At 35.8% G+C, this 26,242-nt stretch overlaps 1 protein-coding gene across 2 annotated transcripts; it reads right to left on the reverse strand.

Moving 5' to 3' along the window:
- Positions 1–254: 254 nt before the first annotated feature.
- Positions 255–25,355, reverse strand: LOC115991162 (protein PELOTA 1-like). Of its 2 annotated transcripts, none has more exons than XR_004092173.1 (16): positions 25,132–25,355; positions 24,965–25,047; positions 24,035–24,113; positions 22,875–22,949; positions 22,734–22,790; positions 21,305–21,350; positions 18,514–18,589; positions 16,130–16,205; positions 15,995–16,027; positions 15,793–15,861; positions 15,577–15,683; positions 13,941–14,013; positions 13,719–13,762; positions 6,423–6,517; positions 897–1,003; positions 255–697 (listed from the first exon to the last, which is right to left on the reverse strand). XR_004092173.1 is itself a non-coding variant. In XM_031114900.1 (16 exons), the coding sequence occupies exons 1-16, from the start codon at positions 25,180–25,182 to the stop codon at positions 624–626; spliced, it is 1,140 nt and encodes a 379-aa protein (XP_030970760.1). In that variant the 5' UTR covers positions 25,183–25,353; the 3' UTR covers positions 255–623. The 2 variants fall into 2 exon arrangements, 1 of the variants encoding a protein (XP_030970760.1); XM_031114900.1 differs by having other exon boundaries at positions 13,724–13,762; positions 25,132–25,353.
- Positions 25,356–26,242: the final 887 nt, after the last annotated feature.

Genomic DNA, 26,242 nt, shown 5'->3' on the forward strand with positions numbered 1-26,242 from the left:
TGCCTATGAATTTGTCCAAAATCAGTAACTTTCAATTCACAGCAGAACCAGATTGCAGTGAGACCAGGAGGAGAAGGTTCTTTTGTAGAACCCTTAATTTGTAAGGAAATCCTAATGCCACAAAGATTATAATTAGAATAGTATTCCCGGTAACAATTTCTCAAAGATAAATACAAGTTCGAGAATTACACCAAGAATTCCACAACCACCAAAAAATAATGATGATAAACTAAGATGACCAATGCAACCACAGCTTGGACTATAAAAAGTATATTTATTCACTGAAGTAGAAGAAATATGTTACAATACAATACTATGTTACAGTCTCTAACAGACCGTAAAAGACAGCCAGTGCCACTATCAATACAATAATATCTTAAAAGGGTTGGAAGAGGGGAATCAAGTGAGCATTGCTTGTTCTATGATACAATTCCAAATGTATAATTAACCAATCTATCTACCCACAAGAAGAGACAACCTCGAACCTCCAAGCACATATTGCAGTTTATTGTTGTATTACATGACAAAAATCCAAAAGAAAAAAAAAAAATTGTAATATACAACATGTCGGTGCCATTGGACACAGAACAAATTGCGGATTTCTGACCCACAAAATGTTCCAATCACATCTCTATGTCTTCAAGGTCGGGCAGTGGGAAGCGCAGGATTGCTGCAATGCCAGTTATCGTCGCCAGTTCTGTTCAGAATGATATTGAAATAAACCGTCATAGGGAAAAAATTTGCATAACCCCACCCAACCACACAGTTCCCAAAAAAGGGGGGGGGGGAAGGGAAAAACAAAACCACATTTCTTCACTAATCCAATTCCGCACGTTTTGTAATTTATATGGGTTTTAAGCACAAAAGAAATCAAGGTATAGCAAAATAATACTCACGTTCTCCTGAGACATGCAAAGATGAAAAAATATGAACAGTGCCCCCTGAATCCTTCACTGAATCAACCAAATTGGCATATTTTTTCCTTGTAGCTACATCAGAATTCCTACACACAGAAATTCTTGTTATTGACACTCCTGGCCTTTTAGTATTGTAACTCATCAAAGTTACACAAATTTTTAATGCTACAATATGAAATTTTCAGAGTGCGTGCCAAAATAAACAAGTCAAGAAAGAGAGATCAATCTGTAACTCATGAGTTAAGTAAAGAAAACACAATGGAGTTAAGTAAGCAACATTGCATGAATAAAGAAAGCAAAAAAAGATGGAGTAAATTAACCAGTGAAGGAGACAAGTAACTCATGACCAAATAGGCAAAGAGAGAGAGAGATCTATATCAATGTACTAGAGGTTGTAACTGCAAAATTGCATGTGTAATTAACAGATTATAAATCAAGTTCACAAGAATACATTTCAGAACCACAAACTGCAATATGCTATGCTTCCGTATATACTCCCTCCACCCCTTTTTTTGTTTATGCTTAGATGCCCCATCTTTTTAAGAGAACTCTGTATATACTCCCTCCATCCTTTTTTCATTGGTCCTCTTTATAAAATCCAACTTTTAAAGAGAAAATAATTTAATACATTGTCTTTTGCATTGTTATTGCATGGGTTGTACCCTTGTGCTGTACAGGTCATTCCCTACAAGAAGTCTAGAATATTTAGGTGATGTGGTGTCCCGACCAGCTGACACCATTGGAATATTCCACATAACGTCTGTTTTTCCTCTAGACGTTGCAAGAGTGGACAAATGCTTCAGGTGTTTTTTTATTTTAATTCTTTGGCTGATTTGTTTAAATAGTTGTACTCTCTTTAGTTTTTTTTCCTGATTTTGCTGGCTCCATAGTACACTAACCCTGTATCAATTTCTTTTTTCAATGAATTTATATTACCTATCAAAAAATATTGTAACCAATTCTCTAAATAAACCTAATGAATTGACTGAGGGCAGGAGAACCTCCTATTTCTTTTAATCTTTCTAATTGAATACTTTTATGAAATGCTTCTCTAACATGGCATCAGAGCATTACTCTAATTCAGTCTTTCAATACATTCATTCTTTGAGTACATTCCTTCCTTACTTCTCATCTGAAATTTCATACCATTTTTTTTATCCATTGTTCTCATCAAGCACAGGGGTTGGCACAGTTAGTGGAATCTGTTAGTGGTTAGGGTGGATGAAGATTAGACTTCACTGCCAGTGTTGTTGTCATGGTTCAGAAGGGGAACTGCATATCCGGCATCGCAACTGCCGAAAGTTCTTGTTTGTTGTTATTCATGATAGTTGGTGGTTTTTAAGGGGATTAGGGGTGTTTTCTAGTAGCTATTGGCACTTTTCTTCAGCTCCAGAGCCGGCAGGCAGTGTCTAATGTACTTCCCAGGTGGATTCTAGTTGTCACCATGTTTTCTTAACGTTGAAATAGATGCTGCCAGCCATTTTCAAGTGGTTTCTAGTCATCAACATCGTGCTTTGACATCAAAGAAGTTTTATCTGGCCAGTTCTGAATCCTGCCAGCAGAGTACCTCGTTGGAAAGAAAAGGGAACACCCCTGTGCTCGGTTACACCTAGGAAGCACGGGTATGGGTATGATACAGGAACATAGCAATTTTTGAAATATTAGGACATGAGTACAACAGAGATACATATATTAATTAATTAATTATATATATATATTTATATATTTCAAAGCTTACAAAAATTTGTTTCATAACAAAAATATTATTATTTTTTAAATAATTGTTAAAAATTCTTTTGTAAGCATATTAAAAGCTTAGCCACTATATATATATACACATGTATCTACTGTCTACTTAAATGATGAAAAAAGAATGGTAAAAAGTTAACTCATAAATGACAAATTTGAAAAGCAGCTATTCACGTGGGTGGGAAGGTAGAGATAAATGCTTCACATGTGTGCTAGTGCGAAATAGATCTACTGGCCTGAGTACACATGGACAAAACAAAAAAAAGGGCAAAAGGCAGAAATTGCAAAAGAGAAATAGATCTAAGAAGCTTGTCCTAAGCGAGATCGATGTGACTCGCATGAGAAGTACAGCCAATGTGAACCTTAGATCTTTTAAAAGCTCTTCTCTTTGGTACTTTGTCTCAGTGGGCGCATGTCTAGTGTTTTACGAATTGTATTTCCATTTCCAAATTATTACACTCTATTAGATTAAGTTTTTGAACCTGCTGTATTTTTTCTTAGTCAGAATGTTCACCATCGTGAACATGATGCTCAACATTATTGAATAAAAGTTTTATTACCTATCAAAAAAAAAAAAAAAAAGTACAGTCTGTGTGCCAACTGTATCCCCGCCGTGTCCATTATTTTTCAAAACATAAAAAATAAAAAATGGCCTGGGACACGTGTGCAGCTGTGTCCAACGCGTGTCCCATGTCCCTGTTGTGTCAGACATGGGCACAGCAACCCAAATGCCGTGTTCGTGCTTTCCAGGTTTACACGTTGTGGGTACTCCATCTCCAGGATAAGCATAACCTTATCCATTATAAGGTCAGGCTCTTAAGCTTATTTGGTTATGCATTTTACTGACCTTAATCTAGAATGAGGATATCCTCATCCAAACCAAACCAACCTCAGCCCAATTTGGATCCAATCCATAGCAATCAACCCAAAACGTCAACAGGAGACCCATTGAGCTTTGATACCTCTGACACCGTGTCATTCTGCTCAAAGCCCCAAACAAAGGCGGAAAGCATATAAAATTAACAACTTGAGGCTCCAACTCATCTTTGTTAATTCCAGTAATTTCCCTCATTAATTTTAATCTATTATCCATGCATTCCTTGGCAATAAAAATAGAATCTAAAATCTGTCTACCTTGAATAAAAGCTTCCCAAAACCATCTTCAATCTATTGGTCAACACTTTTGCACTTATTTAGCGAATCCCACAAAGAAAGATTAACATGCCTAAAATAGTTAATAACCACAAACCCCGCTTTCTTGGGAATATGAGGAATGAAAGAAGCATCAAGGCTTTTTCCCTGGATATCTTATTTGAGAACAGCTCAGCAAGTGTGGAAGAACACAATAGAAAAGCAATCTGGGCCTGTAGCTTTATCACCATCCATATGAATTATTGCCTCAAATCCTCTTCTTCAAATGCTCTTTCTAACCATTCAGCCTTTTTATGATTGATAGACAAAAATTGTCAACCATCCAAAGACGATTGCAATCAACAGAATTTGTAGAATTCTGACAGCCTTAGACAGTGTTCATTCCACGTCCACCTCATTTGTAGAATTTATTGATCTTTTGAAATTTCAATATAATATTGCAGGTGATGCGGGAGATGAAAGAGAATTATTATTTAATATTATTTATGTTTGCAAGTCAATTGTATTTTTATGTTTTAGGTCCTAGTAGTTTATTGAGCTTTTAGTATTTTAATTTAGAAGTAAGGTTATTTTTGTAATAAGGCAATTAGGGTTTCCTAGCCAGCAAGGGTATTTTTGTAATAAGGCAATTAGGATTTCCTAGCCAATTAGAACTAGAGTTTAGTAATCCTTTATAAACAACCTATTGTACTCCTTGAGGGGACAGTTGATATTTTGATGAATGAAAACAATGGCCGTTTGGTCTTTCTTTGATCTGGTGCTGACTCCAGGTCTATCCTAGGTGCTGACTCCTAGTGGTTTCCCCGCTTGGTGCTGACTCCAAGTAAGGCCTAGGTGCTGACTCCTAGGTCATATCTTTTATTTTTCCGTTATTTCAATTTTGTTCTGGTTGTCCTGCGTCAGTTTTGGTATCAGAGCAAACACCGATCTGTTGAAGCATCACCGCAGGAAAGAACCAGAAAATATCACCCGCAAAAAAAAAAAAAAAAAAAAAAAAACCCACAAGATCAACACCCACCGCCTCAAAACCCATCAACCACCAGCCGCGAAACCACAAGATCAACACCCACCGCCCCAAAACCCAACAGCCACCAGCCGCCGAACCCATTATCACGTCGACCACCGTCATGTCTCGTGCCGCCGCTGCCTTCCCTGTCGTCGCGCCACCACAGTTGTCAACCCCTAGCCCCGCAAGCCCATCGCCAAGCAACCTTCTTTCAATTTAGAGATTCCGCTCTCTTTCATTAGTTTCTGTGGTTTCTTTTTCATAAGTCTGTACTTTGAGTCCGTGTCTTTCAATTTAGAGTCTTTCGTTTGACTTTCTTTTAAAGTCCGTGTCTGTAGCTTCTTCAATTTTAAGTCCGTGTACTGTATTTTATTATTTTGCAAAAAAAAAAAAAAAAAAAAAAAAAAAAAGAAGAAGAAGAAGAAGAAGAAAAAGTCTTGTTGCTGCCAGCCCATTGCACGTATAGGCCCCAAAGCTGTTATCCACAGTTGCTGCCAGCCCGTAACTATAGTACAGTAAGTTGGCCACTATCAAGGAGAAAATCACAGTAGCTATTTGTTGAAGCACTATTTTAGAGAATCATGGAAATATTAGAAGCACCTTATTTTGATGGTTATGAAACTTATCCACGAGATTTTGTCAACTGGATGAATGGGATGGAGCGATTCTTTGAGCAAGCAAATTTTGCAGATAACATAAAGGTTAGGTATGCCAAGTCGAAGTTAATAGGTAAAGCACAGAGGTTTTGGGAGAATCTTGAACGTTTCCGCTATATGAATTATGAACCTGCCATTACTGTGTGGGAAGATATGAAAGAAAAGTTTTGTGATGAGTATTTGCCACCATACTATCGAGCTAAGTATCTACCCCAATCTCAGTGTGGTACTTTTCAAGTTGAAGCAAATGCGATGAATCCTCATCCTCATCCCATATCATGTCCTCAGTGCACTTTTGAACAATCTGCCAAGGAATTATCTACCAGGAAAGTAACGGAATTAACTGTAAAGCTCATGAAAGAGATTCAAGACAGGACTGCTCAGATGAAGCAAATGAAGACTCAACTCGATTCAATTGGGAAACCAAGGATAATTGATCCTAATGAACTTATTGCTACCCCCATAGAAGACAACATTGATGGTGATATTTCAATTTTGTTCCGGTTGTCCTGCGTCAGCAGGAGTTGTCCAAGTATACTTCCTATCTACTGGATTAAAATTTATATATGAGTGCAGTACTGACTGATACATGGATTAAACAATTACCTAAAAGACCAAGCCTAGGACTTAAGATGACCAGGAAACAAAAAACCATGTTTTGAACACTTAAAATAATAAAATATGTTTCTCAGCTTGTGTACTTCAGCAAGGAAAAAAAAAATTGCATTGTGTTCTTTTATTTGTGAATGTATACTACACATAAACCTTCACACCACCAGAGATAATATGCATAAATGGATAGAACACGCAGCAGAATATAACTGGGTTGAGTGCAGCAAACATGGGTGACACATCCAAGTAAAAGAAGATTTTCCAATCAAAATACCAATATACTATGGCTTTTAGCATATCCTGCTGAAGTCCAAAATTTATAATGCTAACCTGAAAAGTTCATCTGTAAGGAGAAGTGTTTGTATAGCCAATCGTTCATGGGCAACTTCAACGTGCTTTGGTCCGTAGCAAGCACGAGAAGGATCCTGCATAGTACTAAACTTCAGTTACTTAAAACAGTCAAAATAGCTTAAGTAGATAAATATATAGTTTAAGTAATGGTACTTAAAAATAAAAACTATAATAAAAATAAAACCTAGATATTTTCAGAGGAAACTTGATAGTAGGGGCAAACAGAGATCTAGCCCAACAATGACTTTCAGAGGATAGCATTCAACATGAATGAATTATAATAAACAACCCAAAAAGGATTTATACACAAAAACTACAGACTTCCAACGACAAGAATCAATAGAAGTCAAGAACACCCACAAAACCAGCTAATATAATATTTCTTTTCTACTAAATTCCTGTAATTTTACAAAAAAAAATCACCTTGAAAGTCACCAGAAAAGCACACGGGCACAACAGTCAACTCCTCACATGAGAACCTCCAAACAAAAATATCATCACATGGGTTTGGTGACTCATTAAAGTTTTATTGATATCAAAAAAAGGGACACCGTAGTACACAGGGAGTGTACTAGGGTCAACAAATCAAGTAAAAAAATTACAAGAATCAAGAAAAGCAAGAAGAGAAGAGAATGATTGGTTTTGCAAAGCAGACAACCAATCCAATAAAGTTCTAAAGAAAAATAGCTTGAGGTCTGGTATGGATCTCTCATTATTTTCAAAACACCTACTATTTCTTTTCTCCCAAAGACAAACATTATTAAACAATGGGGAATAATTATCCATATATGCCCATTTCGATGACGACCAAACCAGCCTTGCCAGCAAGCTAGGAGTCCGACAATTGATTGTGACATAACCCAACTTACTCCAAATAAACCCAAAACCATAGACCACAAATCCATAGCAACTGGACAATGAATAAAAAGATGGTCAACCGATTCATCATTGCACTTGCAAATGCTTTTCTAGGAAAAACAATAATCATGAGAGCCCACTAGAAGACTATAATAATCATTAACCATGAACCCCCTATTTTTTATCTAGTTTCCAATTCACCTTATCCTCCCCAAACACCCTTGCTAAAGAGCCATATATGGTATCTATGAAGCTCGACATAGCCTCTAATTCCCGAACATGAATACCCCTAAAGAAACTAACATCCCAAAAAAGGACCCCATTAGTGAACTTCATAAGCTCAGCCACACTTGCCTCCCTATCTCTGAAAAATTTAAACAATTCAGGATAGCTAACAGCAAGAGGTGTCTACCCACACCAACAGTCTTGCCAAAACTTAACCCTTGATCCATCACCAATATCATATAGAATATAACAAGAAAAAGAAAGTCATCCCCGACTAATATTTTTCCACAAACCAACACCATAAGGAGCAGAAACTGGGCTGGAGCACCAGCCACCCCATCTACATCCATATTTCACCTCTATCACTAGCATCCAAAGGGCATCCCTTTCAAGCCCAAATCTCCATAGCCACTTCCCAAGCAAAGCTTCATTAAAAAATCTTACTTTCCTTATCCCCAAGCCACTTGAAGAAAGAGGAGTACAAACAGTAGGGGAAAGACAGGAAACCATATAATGAGTTATCAAGCAACTTGTTGTTTCTTCAATTCTTTGGCACGAACCAATAGACCAGGGGGAAATTATGTGGCACATACCAATAGACTAGGGGAAAGAGCTGCATAAGATCTCGTGACAAAGCACCTGACTAGTATTTACTTCCTTTCCTATATCACCGTTCCATAATCCAAGATTTTGAAAAAAGCTTTTGAAGAGCAAATCAACTAATCCATATAAGACATAGGTTACCGGATAACGGAGGACAGAAGCAGCCTTTATAGACTTGTCCAAGCATGTCAAAGCTAATTTCAATGCCTAAGCAATACCAAGGCCACTCAGGACACGCATTTTAAACTAAAACAAACAAACCCTTAGTTGTTTCCAATGGCCTATCTTTTAGGACTTTATCAAGAGTCTACTATTTATAAGAATTATATTTATTTGTTTTGCTATTACGATGTAATGAAAGATTTTTTATATGAATTAGGTACAAAGTATCAAGTAGAAAGTAGCTGGATCATGTTTAAAAAGGTAGCTGCAAGTCACTTGGGATAAATGTACATATATATTAATCAAGTCAATAAGAAAGGTGCTTATGGGTCAATGCTTCCCTATTGAGTATCTAAAACTTAGTTCTATGGTTGCATCACTTATCCACCTAAACCCATCGTTTCTCTGTCCCAGCCCTCTTTTCTTTTTTTAGGTAATAGATATTTTCATTAAAAAAAGTACATGTTCACGATGGTGAACAAAGTACTAGGAACAAATACAAACAAATCAAACAGAAACAAAAATAGATTGCACGAAATCAGAAACAAAGATACATTATGTGAAACCCCAAATATGAGACCACCCAAACAAAGTCTCAACTAACAAAGACTTCAAAAAATCAGCAGATTTCTCAACATCCTCAAAAATGCAGGTATTACATTCCTTCCAAATCAACCACATCAAACAGGCCGGCACCATATTCCAGACCGAAGAATAGTGTAACCCCAAAAAATTCTCTGATGCAAAAAGAAGAGAAACAATCGTCCTTGGCACCACCCATTGCAAACCAAACATCAAAAACACTTCTCCATAAGGCTTGTGCAAACTAACAATGAATTAAAAGATGATCCACTGTTTCTTCATCGCAACGGCACAAGAAACACCAATTAACCAAAGAAAGGTTCCTTTTTACAAGGTTGTCAATAGTAAAAATACTATCCCGAGTTGCAGTCCATAAAAAGAAAGACACTCTTCTAGGTACCTTAATACTCCAAATATACTTCCAAGGGAAAGGAAAGGTAGGAAGAGTAGATAAGGAATTATAGAAAGAAAGCACATCAAAAACACCATTTGGGGTTAACTTCCAAAACAAACTATCAATCCCCTCACCCCTAGGCATTTTGGAATAAACATGCTCGTAAAAAGCAAACACTATCTCCTTTTCCCAATCATCAGGAGCCCTGTGGAATTGGTATTCCAACTCCTACTACCACCATTTGATGAAATAGTAATCAACTCAGAAATCAAAGCTTCTATTCCCATAGCACGAGAGAAAAGATCAGGGTAAAGATCCTTTAAGGGAATATGCCCACACCAAAGATCATACCAGAATCGAATACAAAGACCCTCTCCCGCCACATACAATACATGACCAAAGAAACTCTAAACACCTTTCCTAATATTCTTCCGCAGTCCACATCCCTAAGCACCTCTGCTAACTCTAGTGCACCAACCTCTACTGACAGATTCTATGTATGGTATGTGTGGATAGCTATATATGGTATAATCTTGGGCGTGAAGGTGAAGGAAATATTTAGAGAAGGAAATATTCAGAAAAGGAAACTGAGTAATTAGAGATTATATGATTTCTTATTTCTGCTATTGTATTCCTATTATAAGTTTAGGGTTTCTCTATTTAATCAGAGTTGTACATAGTGGAATAAGCAAGTAATAATACAATCATTTGATTCCTCTCTTCTCTAGTTACTAGTTTCTTTTGTTTCTTCATGGTATCAGAGCTTCTCTGGGTGTCGTCCATCTGGTTTGTTTTCTGTTTCCTGCCCAGCTTTACCACATGTAATTATTCTTAAAAAAAAAAAAAAAAAAAAAAAAAAAAAAAAAAAAAAAAAAAAAAAACCTGTCTCTTTATTTGAATATTACTCTATGTTTTGATTTGTGCTACTCAGTTTTTTTTTTTTTGTATTAAGCCCGGTTGTGGAGCTATTTTATTTGGATGGCTGATTCGGAGAAGTCAGAAGTTAGTAAGACTTCCGAAACTCACACTAGAGGGGTAGAGAGTCAAGTGACCTCCCTGAGTGAGAATCCAACTCTCCAGATTACAACTCAAAAGTTGGACGGGCTAAACTACCTAACATGGTCCCAATCTGCATTAATGTTTATTCGCAGTAAAGGGAAAATGGGCTATTTGAATGGGAAAATCACAGAGCCCTTGGAGACTGATCCCACATATGACAGATGGGAGGCAGAGAACTCTACTGTCATGTCTTGGTTGGTGCATTCTATGAAACCAGAGATCAGTCAAGGATATTTATTTCTTTGTACTGCAAAGGAGATTTGGGATGCAGCAGCTCAAACCTACTCCAAAATGGGAAATAAAGCACAAGTTTATGATTTGAAGCGTTGTATTCAAGCGACTTCGCAGGGTGATTGGTCTGTCGCAACTTACTACCATAACCTTCGCGGTTTGTGGCAAGAATTAGATCACTATCAAACTTTCAAAGCTAAATGTACACAAGATGCGATAGACTTTCAAAATTTTGTTGAAGATGAACGTATTTATGAATTCTTGGGAGGACTACGAGCTGAATATGATCAAGTTTGAGTCCAAATCTTGGGAAAGGATCCCCTTCCCTCACTCAAAGAGGTGTTCTCATATGTTCAGAATGAAGAAAGTCGTCGGGGTGTCATGTTATATTCATCTACTCTAGAACAATCTGCACTGGCCACTACTTTTCAAAGTGGTGCCAAAGGAGATTCTAAGAATCGGGACAAAAGTCATTGGAATGAGAATGCTCTAGATGACAAGGACAAATTATTTTGTGATCATTGTAATAGGCCATGCCATACTCAGGAGACATGTTGGAGGCTCCATGGCTGTCCTACAAGGGGGCGAGGGGGCCGTTCTAGTGGATTCTCTCGTCCACGTGCAAATCACACTACTTCCACAGAGGACATACCTCTAGCACCTACTCCAGCACCTACTCCAGCTCCTAATCATGAAAGGGCACTTAACACAGAGGAGTTAGCACAGCTGCGTCAGTTTATGGCTCGATTGGAAACACCTACTGATACATCCTCATCCTTTGCCCATTCAGGTAATTTAGCTACAGCCCTTAATGCATTGTCAACGGAGTATGATAATCCTTGGGTAATTGACTCGGGAACTACAGATCATATGACTGGTAAATCCTCATCTTTTTCTTCCTATAACCTCTGTTCCAGCAAGGACAAAATCAGAGTAGCCAATGGTTCTTTATCACCTATCTGTGGTAAAGGTTCAATTGTTGTGACTCCATCCATGCCTTTATCCTCTGTGCTTCATGTTCCTAACCTGGCAGCAAATTTATTATCTATTGCTCGTATAACCCTTGAGTTAAATTGCCGAGCCATTTTTTACTCATCTTACTGTTGTTTTCAGGACCTAACCACGGGGCGGATGATTGGCAGTGATAGCCTTAAGGATGGTCTCTACTATCTGGACAAACAGCCCAAAGCAAGTTTAGAGCAATGGCCCATGGGATATGTGAGATATTATGGATGAAGATACTATTGAGGGAGCTTGGATATGATAGTAAGGATCCCATCAAGCTGTTTTGTGACAATAAAGCAGCAATTAATATTGCTCATAATCCAGTTCTACATGATCGGACAAAACATATGGAAATTGATAGAAACTTTATCAAGGAGAAACTGCGTAAAGGCATCATTTGCACTAAATATGTAAGAACTGGAGATCAACGCGCAGACATCTTGACAAAGGGTGCAGCAACTAATCACTTCCATAGAATCTTGGACAAGCTGGGCATGAGAGATATCTATGCCTCAGCTTGAGGGGGAGTGTTGACAGATTCTATGTATGGTATGTGTGGATAGCTATATATGGTATAATCTTGGGCGTGAAGGTAAAGGAAATATTTAGAGAAGGAAATATTCAGAAAAGGAAACTGAGTAATTAGAGATTATTTGATTTCCTATTTCTGCTATTGTATTCCTATTATAAGTTTAGGGTTTCTCTATTTAATCAGAGTTGTACATAGTGGAATAAGCAAATAATAATACAATCATTTGATTCCTCTCTTCTCTAGTTACTAGTTTCTTTTGTTTCTTCAACCTCCACTAGACACTCCACACTTGGTAGCTATAACCTAACGCCATAAATGATTGGTTTCACTTCCAAACCGCCATAACCATTTTCCAAGCAGGGCTTGATTAAACAAACCAATCTTTTGAATCCCCAAACCTCCATTCTCCACTGGCCAACCCACCTTATTCTAGGCAACAAGTGGATATTTGAAAGCTTCCTCAGAACTCCCCCATAGGAAATTTCTCTGGATCCTTTCTAATCTATCTGCTACAGCTTGAGGGATAGAAAAGAAGGATAAGAAATAGGTGGGAAGGCTTGAAAGGGTACCTTTCAATAAAGTTAATCTTCCCCCTTTCGACAAATATAAACATTTCCAACCAAAAAGCTTCTTCTCCATTTTTTTCTATAATAGGATTCCAAATTGATGGATCCTTAAAATGAGCTCCAAGAGGCATACCCAAGTACATCATGGGCAACCTACCAACATTGCAACCTAAAACACTAGCCAGAGTAGTCAAATTCCCTACCACCCCCACTGGAACAATCTCTCTCTTACCAATATTACTTTTCAAGCTTGTGATAGCCTCAAAGAAAATCATCACCATCCGAACATATAAGAGTTGTTCCCTGGTTGCATCACAAAAAAGGATAGTGTCATCAGCAAAAAGAAGATGAGAAATACACAAACCTCCTCGTGAATGGGAATTTGCTTGAAAATCCCTAATAAAGCCACCCTCTTCTATTCTTTTCAACAACCTACTCAAAACTTCCATTACCAACAGGAAAAGAAGAGGAGACAAGGAGTCCCTTTGGCGAAGGCCTCGAGTACCACCAAAAAATCCCACTAGAGAGCCATTAACAAGAACTGAAAAATGGACTGTGGAAACACAAAACTTCATCCACCTTCTCCACTTCTCTCCAAAACCCATCCTCTCCATGAGATAAAACAAAGCATCCCAATTCACATGATCATAAGCCTTCTCAATATCCAACTTGACAATCACACCTAGAATTCCACTCTTCATTCTACTATCCAAGCATTCATTAGCAATCTGTCCCAGTCCTCTTTTACTTGATATTCACAACAATCATAGAAAGATAGCCCCATAATCTTCAGGTTTTAAAGCTATCATGCATCAAAAATCTCGCAATGACTTTATGTTAGGTGATGACTGCCAGTTGCAGGATACCATGACCATCAATCAGATTGCAGACCCTACAAACATGCACAACCTACATCTTGTGGCTTAACCCAAGCAATCATGTGTTAAGCTAAATTTGGTCAGCAATAATTATCTATAGTGTGTGACTAGGCATCTAAATCATAAAAAGACATAAAACAAACTGTAATCTTAAGAATGATAACATCTCAGATATAGAACCTGACATTTGAAAGCATGTCGAAAAAATCCTTGAGAGCTCGAATCTGAAGAAAAGTGGAGAGAATCAAAGCTGTTATTGCCCGGTCAAACAACCAAAAACAGAAAGTATGTTAAAACAAACATAAGACTAGAAATAAAGCAAATCCTGAGACCAAAAATAACAACTTTTCCATGTAAAGGTCCAAGTGAAAAATGATATCCAATTTGGGCTTTCCATGATACCTCTTGTGCTGCTTTAGTATCTTTTATCATATTCATGACATTAGGGGCATCCAAAACCTCTCTCAAACTATGCCTGCACAGAACATTTTTAAGTTAGGTGACATCTGTATTTGAATAAAAATTCAATGATATTAAATTCATTCTTGCAAGAAATAAATCAACACGGGATGCTAATTCCCAGGAAAGGCATAAACCACAGGAAGTACTAGCTACATAACAACGTTAAAAATTTTAAATAATGCAAAACAATGGATAATTTACAGGTAGCAAAATTGACAAAACATAATAGAAAGATGTAATCTTTACATAATTTTTTTTCTAGGTAAGTAACATTTTGTCATAGTATTTTTCAACTAGTATTCCCCTTCTCTAGCATGTAACATGATTGTTCTACCTTTTCCTCTACAGATCCAACCTTTACTGTAGACACATGGAGACAGGTATAATAATACTACATAACAATGTTAAAATAATGCAAAACAATGGATAATTTACAGATATAAAAATTGACAGAACATAATAGAAAAGATGTAATATTTACATACTTTTTGTTTTTCTAGATAAGTAACATTTTGTCATAGTATTTTTCAACTAAGTTCACTAGCATTCTCTTTCTCTAGCATGTAACCTGATTGTTCTAACTTTTCCTCTATAGATCTAACCTTTCACTGTAGACACATGAAAACAGATATTTAATATCACTCACTAGTTACCTCTGTTGCCCAAGAAAATTGTTAAATAGACAGCACAAGGCATAGTGACACATCAATTACCCATATCAGATAATATTGAAATTTGATAAAATTTTATAGCCCAAAATATTTAGTTTGCAAACTTGATACATTCAGTTGGCTATAAACTCCTTATTGATTATAACTAACACAGTTCTACTCTCAAACAAGGATATGGAACCATAAGGATGTATAAAATCCTGATAATTTTTACACATTCCACAAACAACAAATTGGCAAAAGGAGCACAGATAAAGTTGCGATGTTTAGATGGACCAATGAAATCGGGGAAGGAGGGGAAAAAAGGAACAAGTTTACTAGTGAATGCATTCTGAGATGTCAGAAGTAACACCAATAGCAGATAAACTGAGAGAAAATGCAATCATGAAGAGTAAAAGGTCCAAATGATGATAAAAAAACTAAGAGAAAATGGAGGGCTAAAAGGTCTATCTAGATGCAGTTAAGAGTTAAAACCATTCCTACAATGTTATAATGTATCGGCTAAAGCAACACAAAGACAAGAATAAAACTGAAAAGATCTACAATGCAAGAAGACTAGCTGTCTTACAACTTGACCTCAAGGTTATTCCTTACACAGAGCATTCAAAGACAAGAATAAAACTGAAAAGATCTACAATGCAAGAAGACTAACTGCCTTACAACTTGACCTCAAGGTTATTCCTTATACAGAGCACAAATGTGAAAAGGATATTTGAGTTTTACTCAGAGATACAGATACTGACAAAACAAACAATTAAGGGAATTTCATCCACAGCTACATCCACGTGTGTGCAAATCAATATTTTTTGGATCCCTATTAGCTTACTGTTAGTTACTATCACAGACTATCTCCTTTACTACTATAAAAACTTTAGCACCAGAAGTAAAAAAGATAGCCACCATACTTGTATCCTGATGTTGTATGCACAAGAACTATCCGTGACTTGTTCTCGATAATAGGTCTCAGCTGTCTTCTTTCTGCCTCCAACAATAAGTGACGATGAAACTGATCCTGAAACATATTTGGAGGCACCAATCAGGGGAAAAAAAATGTAAACCTATATACTCCAAACATATGTAGTTTATACTTAAAAGGAAAGATCATAAAACCTACACCAGACCTTTGTGAAACCAGGACTTGCAATCACAGCACAGCGGACAACTTCAAAATCAACATGCTTCAAGAAAGCCTAAAACATATTGATAAAACACCCACATATTGATTAAACTTACTAGAAGTTGTTGAACACTCCATTAAGATTTATAATTGGAAAACACATTCAGAAATGGCACTAAAAGTGTCACAACAGAAATTGAACTAACCTGCAACACATTCTCAAAGAACTTATTCAGAGCCTGCAAGACAGAAAGATTCTCAGTCAAATTGCTGAAATGAAATATTGGAGATAAAGGCCTTGAAATAAGAGAGAATAATTTCCTATAACTTAATAACCATACCGACTCATAACCAGCAATAGCAGGTCCATGTTTCCGAGGAATTGAAGTTTCTATCCGTGAACGAGTAATTGTCACACTGTTAAATATTATTCACACAACATAAGTTAGTTATAATTGTAAAGATACCATCAAAAAAATAGCACTAAATAATGGAACGAACAGAATGTCATGCAAAATCATTTTATTTATAATTGATATGCAATTTTTTTTGTAAGAGGAACACCCCTTGTACACAGGACATATAACCTAAAAAAGTACAATGTTCAATAACTACAAAATAAAGAAATGAAATCAATAAAATCTACTTTTTTTATAAGTAAAATTTCTTTTAAAAAAAAAGGGCCCCGGGGGGGGGGGGGGTGGGGCTTGAAAGGACAACAAATTAAATGCTAGAAGTTCATCGATCAATCAAATCAGGCAAAGAAGTAAAAGAAAACAACCCAGAAGCAATTATCCACTCAAACAAAGTGTTGAGGAATAAAAGCTTCAGATCATGAACAGATTTCTAACAACCCTTAGAATTCCAAGCATTCCTCTCCAAATTGGGCACATTAAGCACAGGAGGATCATTTTCCAAATAGACCTCCTTGGTATACCGTAGCAGTTCTTCCATCCACCAAGTACTTCGACTATCCTCTTAGGCACTACCCAAGCACCCCAGTCATAGAGAAAACATAATACCACAGATCATAGGCCACTGCACAATGAAGTAACAAATGATCCAGTCTCTCCATCCCCTCCACACATGCAACAACTATCCACTAATGTTATGCCTCTCATAATAAGATCAACAATCGTAACTTACCACATGAACACCAACTCCTGACATGCCGCCATGTTTATGGTCCACCACCCTCCTCAATAAAGCCTTTTTTCTCAAATGTGTACCCCCAAAATCATTTCCCCAACAAAGTCTGATTAAACAAGACTAAATTAAAGATGCCTAAACCGACACATTGAAGAGGTTTACAAACTATTCTCCGATTTACCAAATGAAACTTAAACTCGTCTCTAATTTTGCCACACAAGAAATCCCTTTTTAAATTGTAAATTCTCTGACAAACAACAACCATGGGGATGGAAAATTAAGATAGGTAGTAAGTAGGTAGGTTGAATAAGACGCTCTTAGTTAGGTCAGTCTATTGCCCATAGAGAGAGACATTCTTTTCCAAGCATCCAAATGTCTCCATTTTCTCTAAAACTGAAATCCACACAACCTTCTCTTTAAAAGTGGATCCCAAGGCTTTTACTCCCCAAGGTGGGTCCAAAGGGCCCTGCTTTTGGTGAGGTTCCACATCATCAAAAAAAATTGGATCCTAAGGGTGTTGCCAACACTTTACAACCCAAAATGTCTGCAATTGCTTCTACATTAAACATATGACCTGCCTGAACCAATTCAGATTCCCCCAAATATGTCAAGGGTAGTGCCAGCAATTTACATAGGAATACTAAACCCTATTTCTAATTGGAATAGGTAAAAGTAATTGCCTTATTACAAAAATAAACATGACTTAAATAAAAATATTCATAAACCTAACCAAATACTAAAACCTAAAATAAAACACAATTGACCAAAAATACAATTGATTACTAAATTGGCATAAATATCTCATTGTGTCTCTTGCATCACTCCTCTCGCTTACAAAATTGCTATGACCGTCCTTGTTGCCATTATAAATCTACTGCTGGAAATAAGTACTATTCTTTTTTCTTTAGTATAAAGCCCAAGACCATGCCAGTCATTCCACCCTTAAGGGAAAAAGTTCCACTTGAGCTAGGAAAAAAACCTAATAACTTAAAATTAAAACTTGTCAAGAATCTTGTAACTTAACTGGCACCTCCTAGTGTTTCCAAAGAAGACATCCAGGGTTAAAATCCCTCCTCCCCCATTGTAACCATTGAATTATCAAATTTATTACTTAATCTATTGCTTATATATTTATTACATATATGAAAAAATGAAAACTGGGATAAAAAGGTCTTATACTTACTACAAATAAGCACATAAATCAATTCTACAAAATGATTAGAACGAGAGAAGTGCCTTTCTTTTAGTTCCTTAGGACATGCAAGTACTTCGAAGCACCTAACAAATCCTAAGGTAAACGTAATCACCCATCCACATGTATTTATAAACTACATGAAATATCCCCACAACTGGATTCAAACTCAAAAAAATAAAAATAAATAAATAAAAATCATGAAGCACTTGAACTCCAAGCTGAATAACCATTTTAGCCCTAATCTCTTGGGATTAAAAAGTGCCTACTTGCAAAATGGTGTGTATGGATTACAAATGTCAAAACATTCAAAGACAACCATCATCTAATGGCATATAATAAGGATTTACAAATGAACCATATCCCTAATGAAATCATGCATACCTTTTACCAACAAGTAAAACATGCGCTAATCCTTCTTGCATTAAAACCACAGCTAAATCAGCACTTGCAGAAGGGTCTGAAAAGTACAGAGAGAACACCATTATTACAATAAATGGCCATTATCCGATGAAAGTCCCACCAGAGAGGCATCAAAAGAGGGATATCTTGGATGTGATCCAACACACAATTTCACAAGTTGATGAATTTAATAAATAATCAATACATGAACTGAAATCCAATTCCATCCATTAAGCATCAATCCTGAAAAGCATTGCATGGCTGAGAGGTGGTACCCTCGACACCACCTTACCCAGCTGGACCACTTCAATCTGCCATTGCATATGAATTTTTGTGCAATATAACATCAACAAAGTTTTCTCCCTCATGAAACACTTCTATTTACATTGTCCTTAGATAAAGGAGCCCAAGTTAAAAAGATGTGTAATAAACCAAGATTCTTGAATCAACATATACTATCCTCCTTACTGATCCTGTGTATAAATATCTTTAAAATTATTGAAGTTGCAACCAAATAAAAAGTATAAATTGCACTAATAAGGCCATTTGCAATGTCCCCTAAAATTTAAATTTGATCAATTAACTCCATAAGCAATGTGATTAATTCCAATGTAGTTAATTTTTGCGATTTCTATCATATTTAACCTTAAACTCTACATACTCATCACATTGCAAGGCATTTTAAGAATAGGAATAGAAAATCAGATCTGTGAAATTTGGGGTGCATTTGAATTGGACTTTTCCTAGTCTTGCAATTGAGCTCTTATCTTTTCATAAAGCTCATATGCTACTAGTCTCTTCTCTTTTTTTTCCTTTTTCTTTTATAATTTAAGAGTCAAAGGTGCTGATAACTTGCAGATTTTCTGGGATTGGCTATCACAGCAGCCCTTGAGTCTTATTTTCTTTGGTTCTTTCGTTCTTGGTTCCCTTAAGGGGAATGGCATTTTTAATACCCAGTCTTTCACAGGTAGCTGCAGGGTGCCACTACAGCCCTTTTCCCTTGGAAAGGCATTTGGTCCATTAAGGTTCCCAAGAGAGTGTCATTCTTTTGGGGGACAGCAGCATTGGAAAAGATTATTACTTTGGATAATCTCACAAAGAGGGGTATGTCATTTGGTTAATCGGCATTGTATGTGCCAAGGTATTGGGGAATCAATGGATCACCTTTTAATCCATTGCGACGCTGCTAATGCTTTGTGGGGAGATGTATTTAGAAATTTGGGATTCACTGGGTTATGCTAGGGAATGTTGCTTCTTTGTTATTCAGCTGGAGAATTGGTTAGTTAAACATGGCTCGGATACTTGGAACATGGTGCCAGCTTGTTTGATGTGGCTAATATGGAAGGAGTGGAATAGACGTACTTTTGAAGACATGGAGAGCTCCTTGGATCAATTGAAAACTTTGTTAGCTCATACTCTTTTTGATTGGTTGGGGTTTCACACATTTTCTTCTATTTTAAAGTTTCAAGTTTCTTTTCAATTTTCCTTTTGAGACTTCTGTACTTATTTGACACTTTGTGTTCATCATCGTGAACATAAAGAATATTTGATTTTTTTAAAATTACATTACTTCTTTTTTTTTTTTTTTTATAAGTACCACCTCCGTCCCACTTTGTTTGTCCTCTATTCCATTTTAGGATATCCCAAAATATTGTCCTATTTTTAAAAATAAAAGTCATTAATTTATTAATGTTCCTATTATACCCCTATTTTATTAATAATTCAATTTTTTGATAAATTGATTTAAAGGTAGTTTTGGAAACTTATACAATTTTAAAAAATAGACAAAATAATAAATAATGTTTCCTTAAAAAGTTTGACTTTTCAAACAGGACAAACAAAGTAGAACAGAGGGAGTATTTCACTAAAATTACATTACTTACTAATCAATAATTATAAAAATAGATTATGCTTGATTTCTTTCCTTGTTGATTTTGTACCCTAGTCCCTTTAAGTAAACTAGTTAAGCAACCTATTTAAACACACAATTTGTTCAGAATTGAATAAGAGAGTTTGCATCTGCTCTTAATGCTCTTTGAGTTTGAGTGCTTAGGAAAATTTAGGTGTGATTGCCTATGCTATGTTCCTATTCTTCTCCATTCCTTGTTTTACACAGATTTGATTTGACGTATATGGCAAACCACCCCTTGAATGTGGAGTATATAGAATATAAGATTAAATATGACACACCACACCTTAAATGTGGAGTATATAAAATTTAAGGTGAAATATGCAAACCACACCTTGAATCTGGTTTGCCTATGTTAAGATATTTATACAAAGTTGTTAATTGTGTTAATTGGGTCAATTTGGGCCTTCTAGGACTTCACATAAGAGCATGGCAATGAACTCGTGCTGCTGGATGGTCTTTCCATGATGATTTCAGACTTGCTTAAGTATGCATATCGTAATGGTGCAGCCACAAGGCTTATTGGGTTTTTGAGAGAGGATGGTCAGTGATGGGGCATGCCTGAGAAGGAAGGTCTCAACATCACTATATGCAAAGGCCAGAGCAGCAAAGGAGCCACTTGGCCGCTCGTCAAAGCTTACAGCTAATGATGGTAAGAGTTTTGGAGAGTGATCTTGGTTGAGAAGAAAATGTGTTGAGTACCAAAATTATTAAATTGACCAGTTTCAAGATTTTTGTGCTTATTCCATAGTAAACCCAAAAACAAAAGAAATCAACATGAGATAAAACTTATGAATGTAAACAATAACTTTGCACGCCCTCAGCCCAGAAAAATCTAAAAGATAAGAAATTGATATAACATACCAGAGGCCTGATGAAGTACATCTAATGCCAATGAGTCCCAAACATCCTAAAATACATCAGCAATAGCAAGCAATTAATTTAAGAAACAAAAAGGTAATATTTGGGATCAAAAAGCAAAAAAGTAGAGCTCTAATTGGCAATAAAATTAATGATTGAGGCAATGTCATGCATTTCAAAAAGGAAATAAATGGAACAGAAAATAAACTTAACAAAGAATTATCCGTGAAGATATCAGCTTTATAATCACAGCTGCACATATAATAAATTGAACTAATTACAGGGGCAAATAATAGATATAGCTACTGGGAAGAATTTACTTATGAAGCAGCAGGAAAACTCTTGAAAGAATTACATCATGAATTTCCATTTCCTAATTGTGAGGAAGGAATTGTACACTCTTTATGAACTCTAACAAGAAAGTAATACAATCTCATGATATTAGATGGTCAAAGTAACCTTTTTTTTAATCATCATCACCAAATAATAATAATCATTTTTTCAAAATTTTGATATGCCAAGACTTACAACACATAAGAATCAGCTTCTAACATCAATGACAAGTTGCCTTACAGGCATTATGTGTTAATTGCTTTTTCTTTTTTCTTTTTCTTTTTTCTTTTTTTATGAGTATTATGCATAAATTTCTTACCACCACCTTCTCCCAAAAAACAAACACCATAAAGAAATTTTACAAGTATAGAGCGCATATTCAATATCCTTTGGTCTAATGGCACCTCCATCCTTTTTCCGTACATGGGTATCAAGTAAGGTCACAAGCTCAAGTCCCTTTGGGTGTGCAAGTCATGTACCAATCTAAGTGTCAATAACTACGAATTGCAAGCAAAAAAATATACGCCAATACATATACTGCAAACTATGGCAATTAGAAAGAAGATAGTCCTTTTACCTAGAAATCTCTCTAAAACAGTTAACAATGCTGTAGAGTATAAGTTGAACAACAAATGGGAAATTAACATATAAAAAGTTCTAGAACTTGAATGTTCTGCAACTAATATCTATTGTCATTGTATCATGTCAATCATATAATTTTATACTTTTATCATAAATTATGATTTCTTAACAGAAGAACCAAAACCATTTATAATGTTTAAACACAAGCTTGCAAGAGCTGCATGCCTACAGTCCATAGGTTAACAGTACCTCTTCCATAGAGTATTATTACAATAAAAACTACATTACAGTAACATAAGCATGGCTGAAATTAATATCAACTTTACATGAGTTTTGCCTGTAGAAACGAAAAAGGTGTGCATGATTTGTATCAACAGAATGTAAGTCTACTCATAAAAGCCGAAAACAAATTTGATATGGATACCAATAGCATGTCATATGGTGTAGACATTATCTGGACAACAAAAGGAGCAACTGTACGTTTTAGAGACTTAAAAGAATTAACAAGAAAGCACACCTTTCGTAACACAAAAGGTCGATGCAGCTCAAGTTCTAAAGTATGGAATGCCCCAATCTGCAATGAAATACTGATAAGTACAAAGCAAGAGTGAGAATAATCAATTTATAATTAGTTATTTCAATTTAGCATTGCATTTACCTTTACATGCTCATTCTCTAGAACATTTTTCCCACGTATGCGCAAAACAGACCCTACTGAGTCATAATCTGCAACCTGAAAGAATATGAGAGGGTAAGAAAAACATTTTATCCAAAATCATCTCAAGCAATTCACTAATTCGAAAATAAAATAATCATAATTTGTGCCTTCCAATCTCGATGTTGAGATTCAAGTGCCATGCATACAAAGAACCAAATTAATCTATAAGTGGGCAAACATTGGTGTCTAAAGATACATGTATACCAAAAAATGATTTAAAAAAGAAATATCCAAGTAGGGTTGCAAACATCATGTATGAGACATTACACAAGCTTAGCACATTGGCTTTCAAAATAAGAAAAAAATACTCTCTTAATGAGACAATTTTGCATTAATATAATTAAATACATCTTTTCCTATCTGTGTGTATCTTGGGAGAAAGGAGGGGAGGTAGTGTGAGCAAGAAGTACATGGGTTTTTGTACTCATTAATTCTTTGTAACAAAATAAGCAGTCTGTTATCATCATATTTAGATACAGTATTAAATCAAGACAAATTTTAAGAAATTTCCATCCATGATAATGTAGTGTATGACACAATCTTTTTTACATTACATCCCAAGTTCCCAACTAGTATGACTGCAGTAGTGCCAACATCAGACATAGATTATGATGGTTTAAAGTTTACCATGTCACATTCCCTATCAAAAAATGACTTAAATACAAAGCCTCAGCAATATTCCTCCTTCTCTTAACAATAACATGCTATTTATTAGTCAATGTTCAAATCCCTAATTGTTGTAGGAAGTTCAAGTAAAACTATGAAATTGAAAGATGGCAAGAACTGAAGGAAAATTGTGCATATCATGACTGTTATGACTTGGTGGCATCCTCAACAATTTCTCTTCTTGACACCGGTACCTAAACCTTCTCTAGAAATCTCTATATCTTGCTGTGCCACTCCAACTTTTAAATGACCGTTCCGCGCATGGTCAACAAAATGTCATATTATCTACAGTCCCATGCCCCAAAGCCCCCCCACGTGTGCGCAGCAGAGAGAGCATTAAAACTTATCCTCCAATGCAATAAACTATATAAAAATTAAGAAATTAAAAAACCAACAAAAAAAATAAAGAGCCAATCGTCATGAACTTGTCATACCTCCTCAACTTTTATTTCCAACTTCAATTTCATACGTTCAGCATCTCTTCCTCCAGTAGCCGCTTGTCTAAGAACTTTCCTATTAGAGAATCCAAATAATCATTAAAAAACATGCTATCGAAAGCAAGCAATATCAATCGAATTGCAATTCATTAGAAAGGAAACACTGAAAAGATGACCTATATCCCAAACCATCAAAGCCTATTCATACAAGCAATCAACAAGCCTATTTTCCATAAGAGCAAAAGGCATATTCAGGAGAGAAAAAAAAATGCAATTCACTTTTTTTTTTTTTCATTTATCACTTTTTAAGTGAGTAGTTGTGTCTAGTCTTAGAACTTTTTCCTTTTTTTTAATTTTTTTTGCCTATTACACTTGAAGACTTAATTTTGCTTCTTTTGAAAACCACACCAAGTAAAGAGCTATCACAATCTAGTTACTCGAGACCCCCAAATTAATTACGTAACTCTGATTCAATTCAAACTTCTATAAATTTCGAGACTAATTTCATTTCAAACTTTTATATATTTAGAGACTAACATATATTTAACAGCGCAAAGCATTGAAACTATTTTCCAATGAAACAAACAAATTCTAAAATTGTGTGCTCCCAAAGCCTAACAAGCATTACCCGAAAACTTTACGAACAGTTCCTAGGGTGCAATATATTAGATTCCCCAATTGAATTCACACCTGATTGTCTTGTGTTGACCAATGGAATATACACAACGTTATCTTTTCCAAGAACAATTAAATTCAATGCAACTGTGTGTTTAAATTTAACTAGAAGACCCTTTTTTCCCAATGGAGCTAAAAGGCTCTTTGGCTTGAATTTAATTTGTGGTTGGGAAACAAAACACTAATTACAAATTACTGTAACTAAAAGTTTTCAGGCTTTAAATAAATAAATAAATAAAAATAATTATTTACCTGACAGTGACAGCCATGACAGAATCTCCAGGGGATATGAGATTATAAACAAACCATAAATCATCGGCATCCACTGGTACCATCTGAATTCACAATTCAAAAACACAAATTCTTAATTTTGTTTGTTATTTCCTAAAGTAAAGTAAAGTAGAAAGTAAAGTAGGTACCTTAACGCTACCAGGACCGTGAGGAACTAGGTCTCTGCGAACAATCTTCATGCTTTACTTTTCTTCACCAACAAACACACACTCCACTCCTTAATTCGCTTCTCGTTCTGTTGTGATATGTTTTTTTTTTTTTTTTTCTTTGAAGAGAGAGAGGATGTTAGTAGGGTCGAGTTGTGGAGAATTTATAGGGTTCTCTCTGGAGTTTAACAAGCTCCAACAGTTTTACAGTAAATTTTATAAATTAAAAACAAAAAACGAAAGTACAGCAAGTCCGAGACTGCTTTTAACCTTTTTTTTTTTTTTAATCCTTATGTAAATTACCAATTGTCCACCCCTTGTATCATGAGATAGTCTATTTTTCTATTCTAAATTGGTAAATCACATCCTATACGGTATTTTTTTTTTTTTTTTTTGAGAAAGAAATCCTATATAAGGTACTTGACTTGTCAGTTGTTTCTCACCAAAAAAAAAAAAAAAAAGTGCTTGTAAGTTGTAATATGAATGAATTTTTTATTTTCCTGCGTGATGCACAAAATGCACTGAGTGTGAGGTTCAAGATTTGACTCTGAGAGTCCGTTTGGATACAGCTGAAAACTAAAAATTGAAACTGAAAATTGAAAAATACTGTAGCAAAATAATTTTTAAATGTGTGAATAATACCGTGGGACCTATTTTTAATGAAAAAGTAGCTGAAAAGTGAAATTTGTGTGTCCGTGAATAGTAAAATTTGTGCTGAAAAGGTGGAAAAAGTCAAACTTTGCGGCTACTGTTCATGAACAGTGCATGAACAGTAGCCGTGTTGGTCTCTCAAACGCGTGCAAAAAAAAAAAAAAAAAAGAAAACGCAAACGCACATTGAATGTAGACTCACTTGGGTTACCTCCCTCAATAGCTCAAGGTTCACTGGTGTCCCTCGTGGGGCTAGGAATGTATGGCTCACCGTGGTCCCCTGTACCCAAACTGGACCTTGGACCTAGCAAGTAGGGTGTCACTATAGTCACACGTAAGTAGGATCGCCTTGTTGGTCACCTCCCTACCCATATTTTGCTCATCAAAAAAAAAAAAAAAAAAAAAAAAAAAAAAACTTGTCTATTGGGTTTCGACTCTGGATC

This window comes from Quercus lobata, chromosome 5 (genome assembly GCF_001633185.2).
Source record: "Quercus lobata isolate SW786 chromosome 5, ValleyOak3.0 Primary Assembly, whole genome shotgun sequence".
In the NCBI taxonomy this organism is placed as follows: Eukaryota; Viridiplantae; Streptophyta; class Magnoliopsida; order Fagales; family Fagaceae; genus Quercus; species Quercus lobata.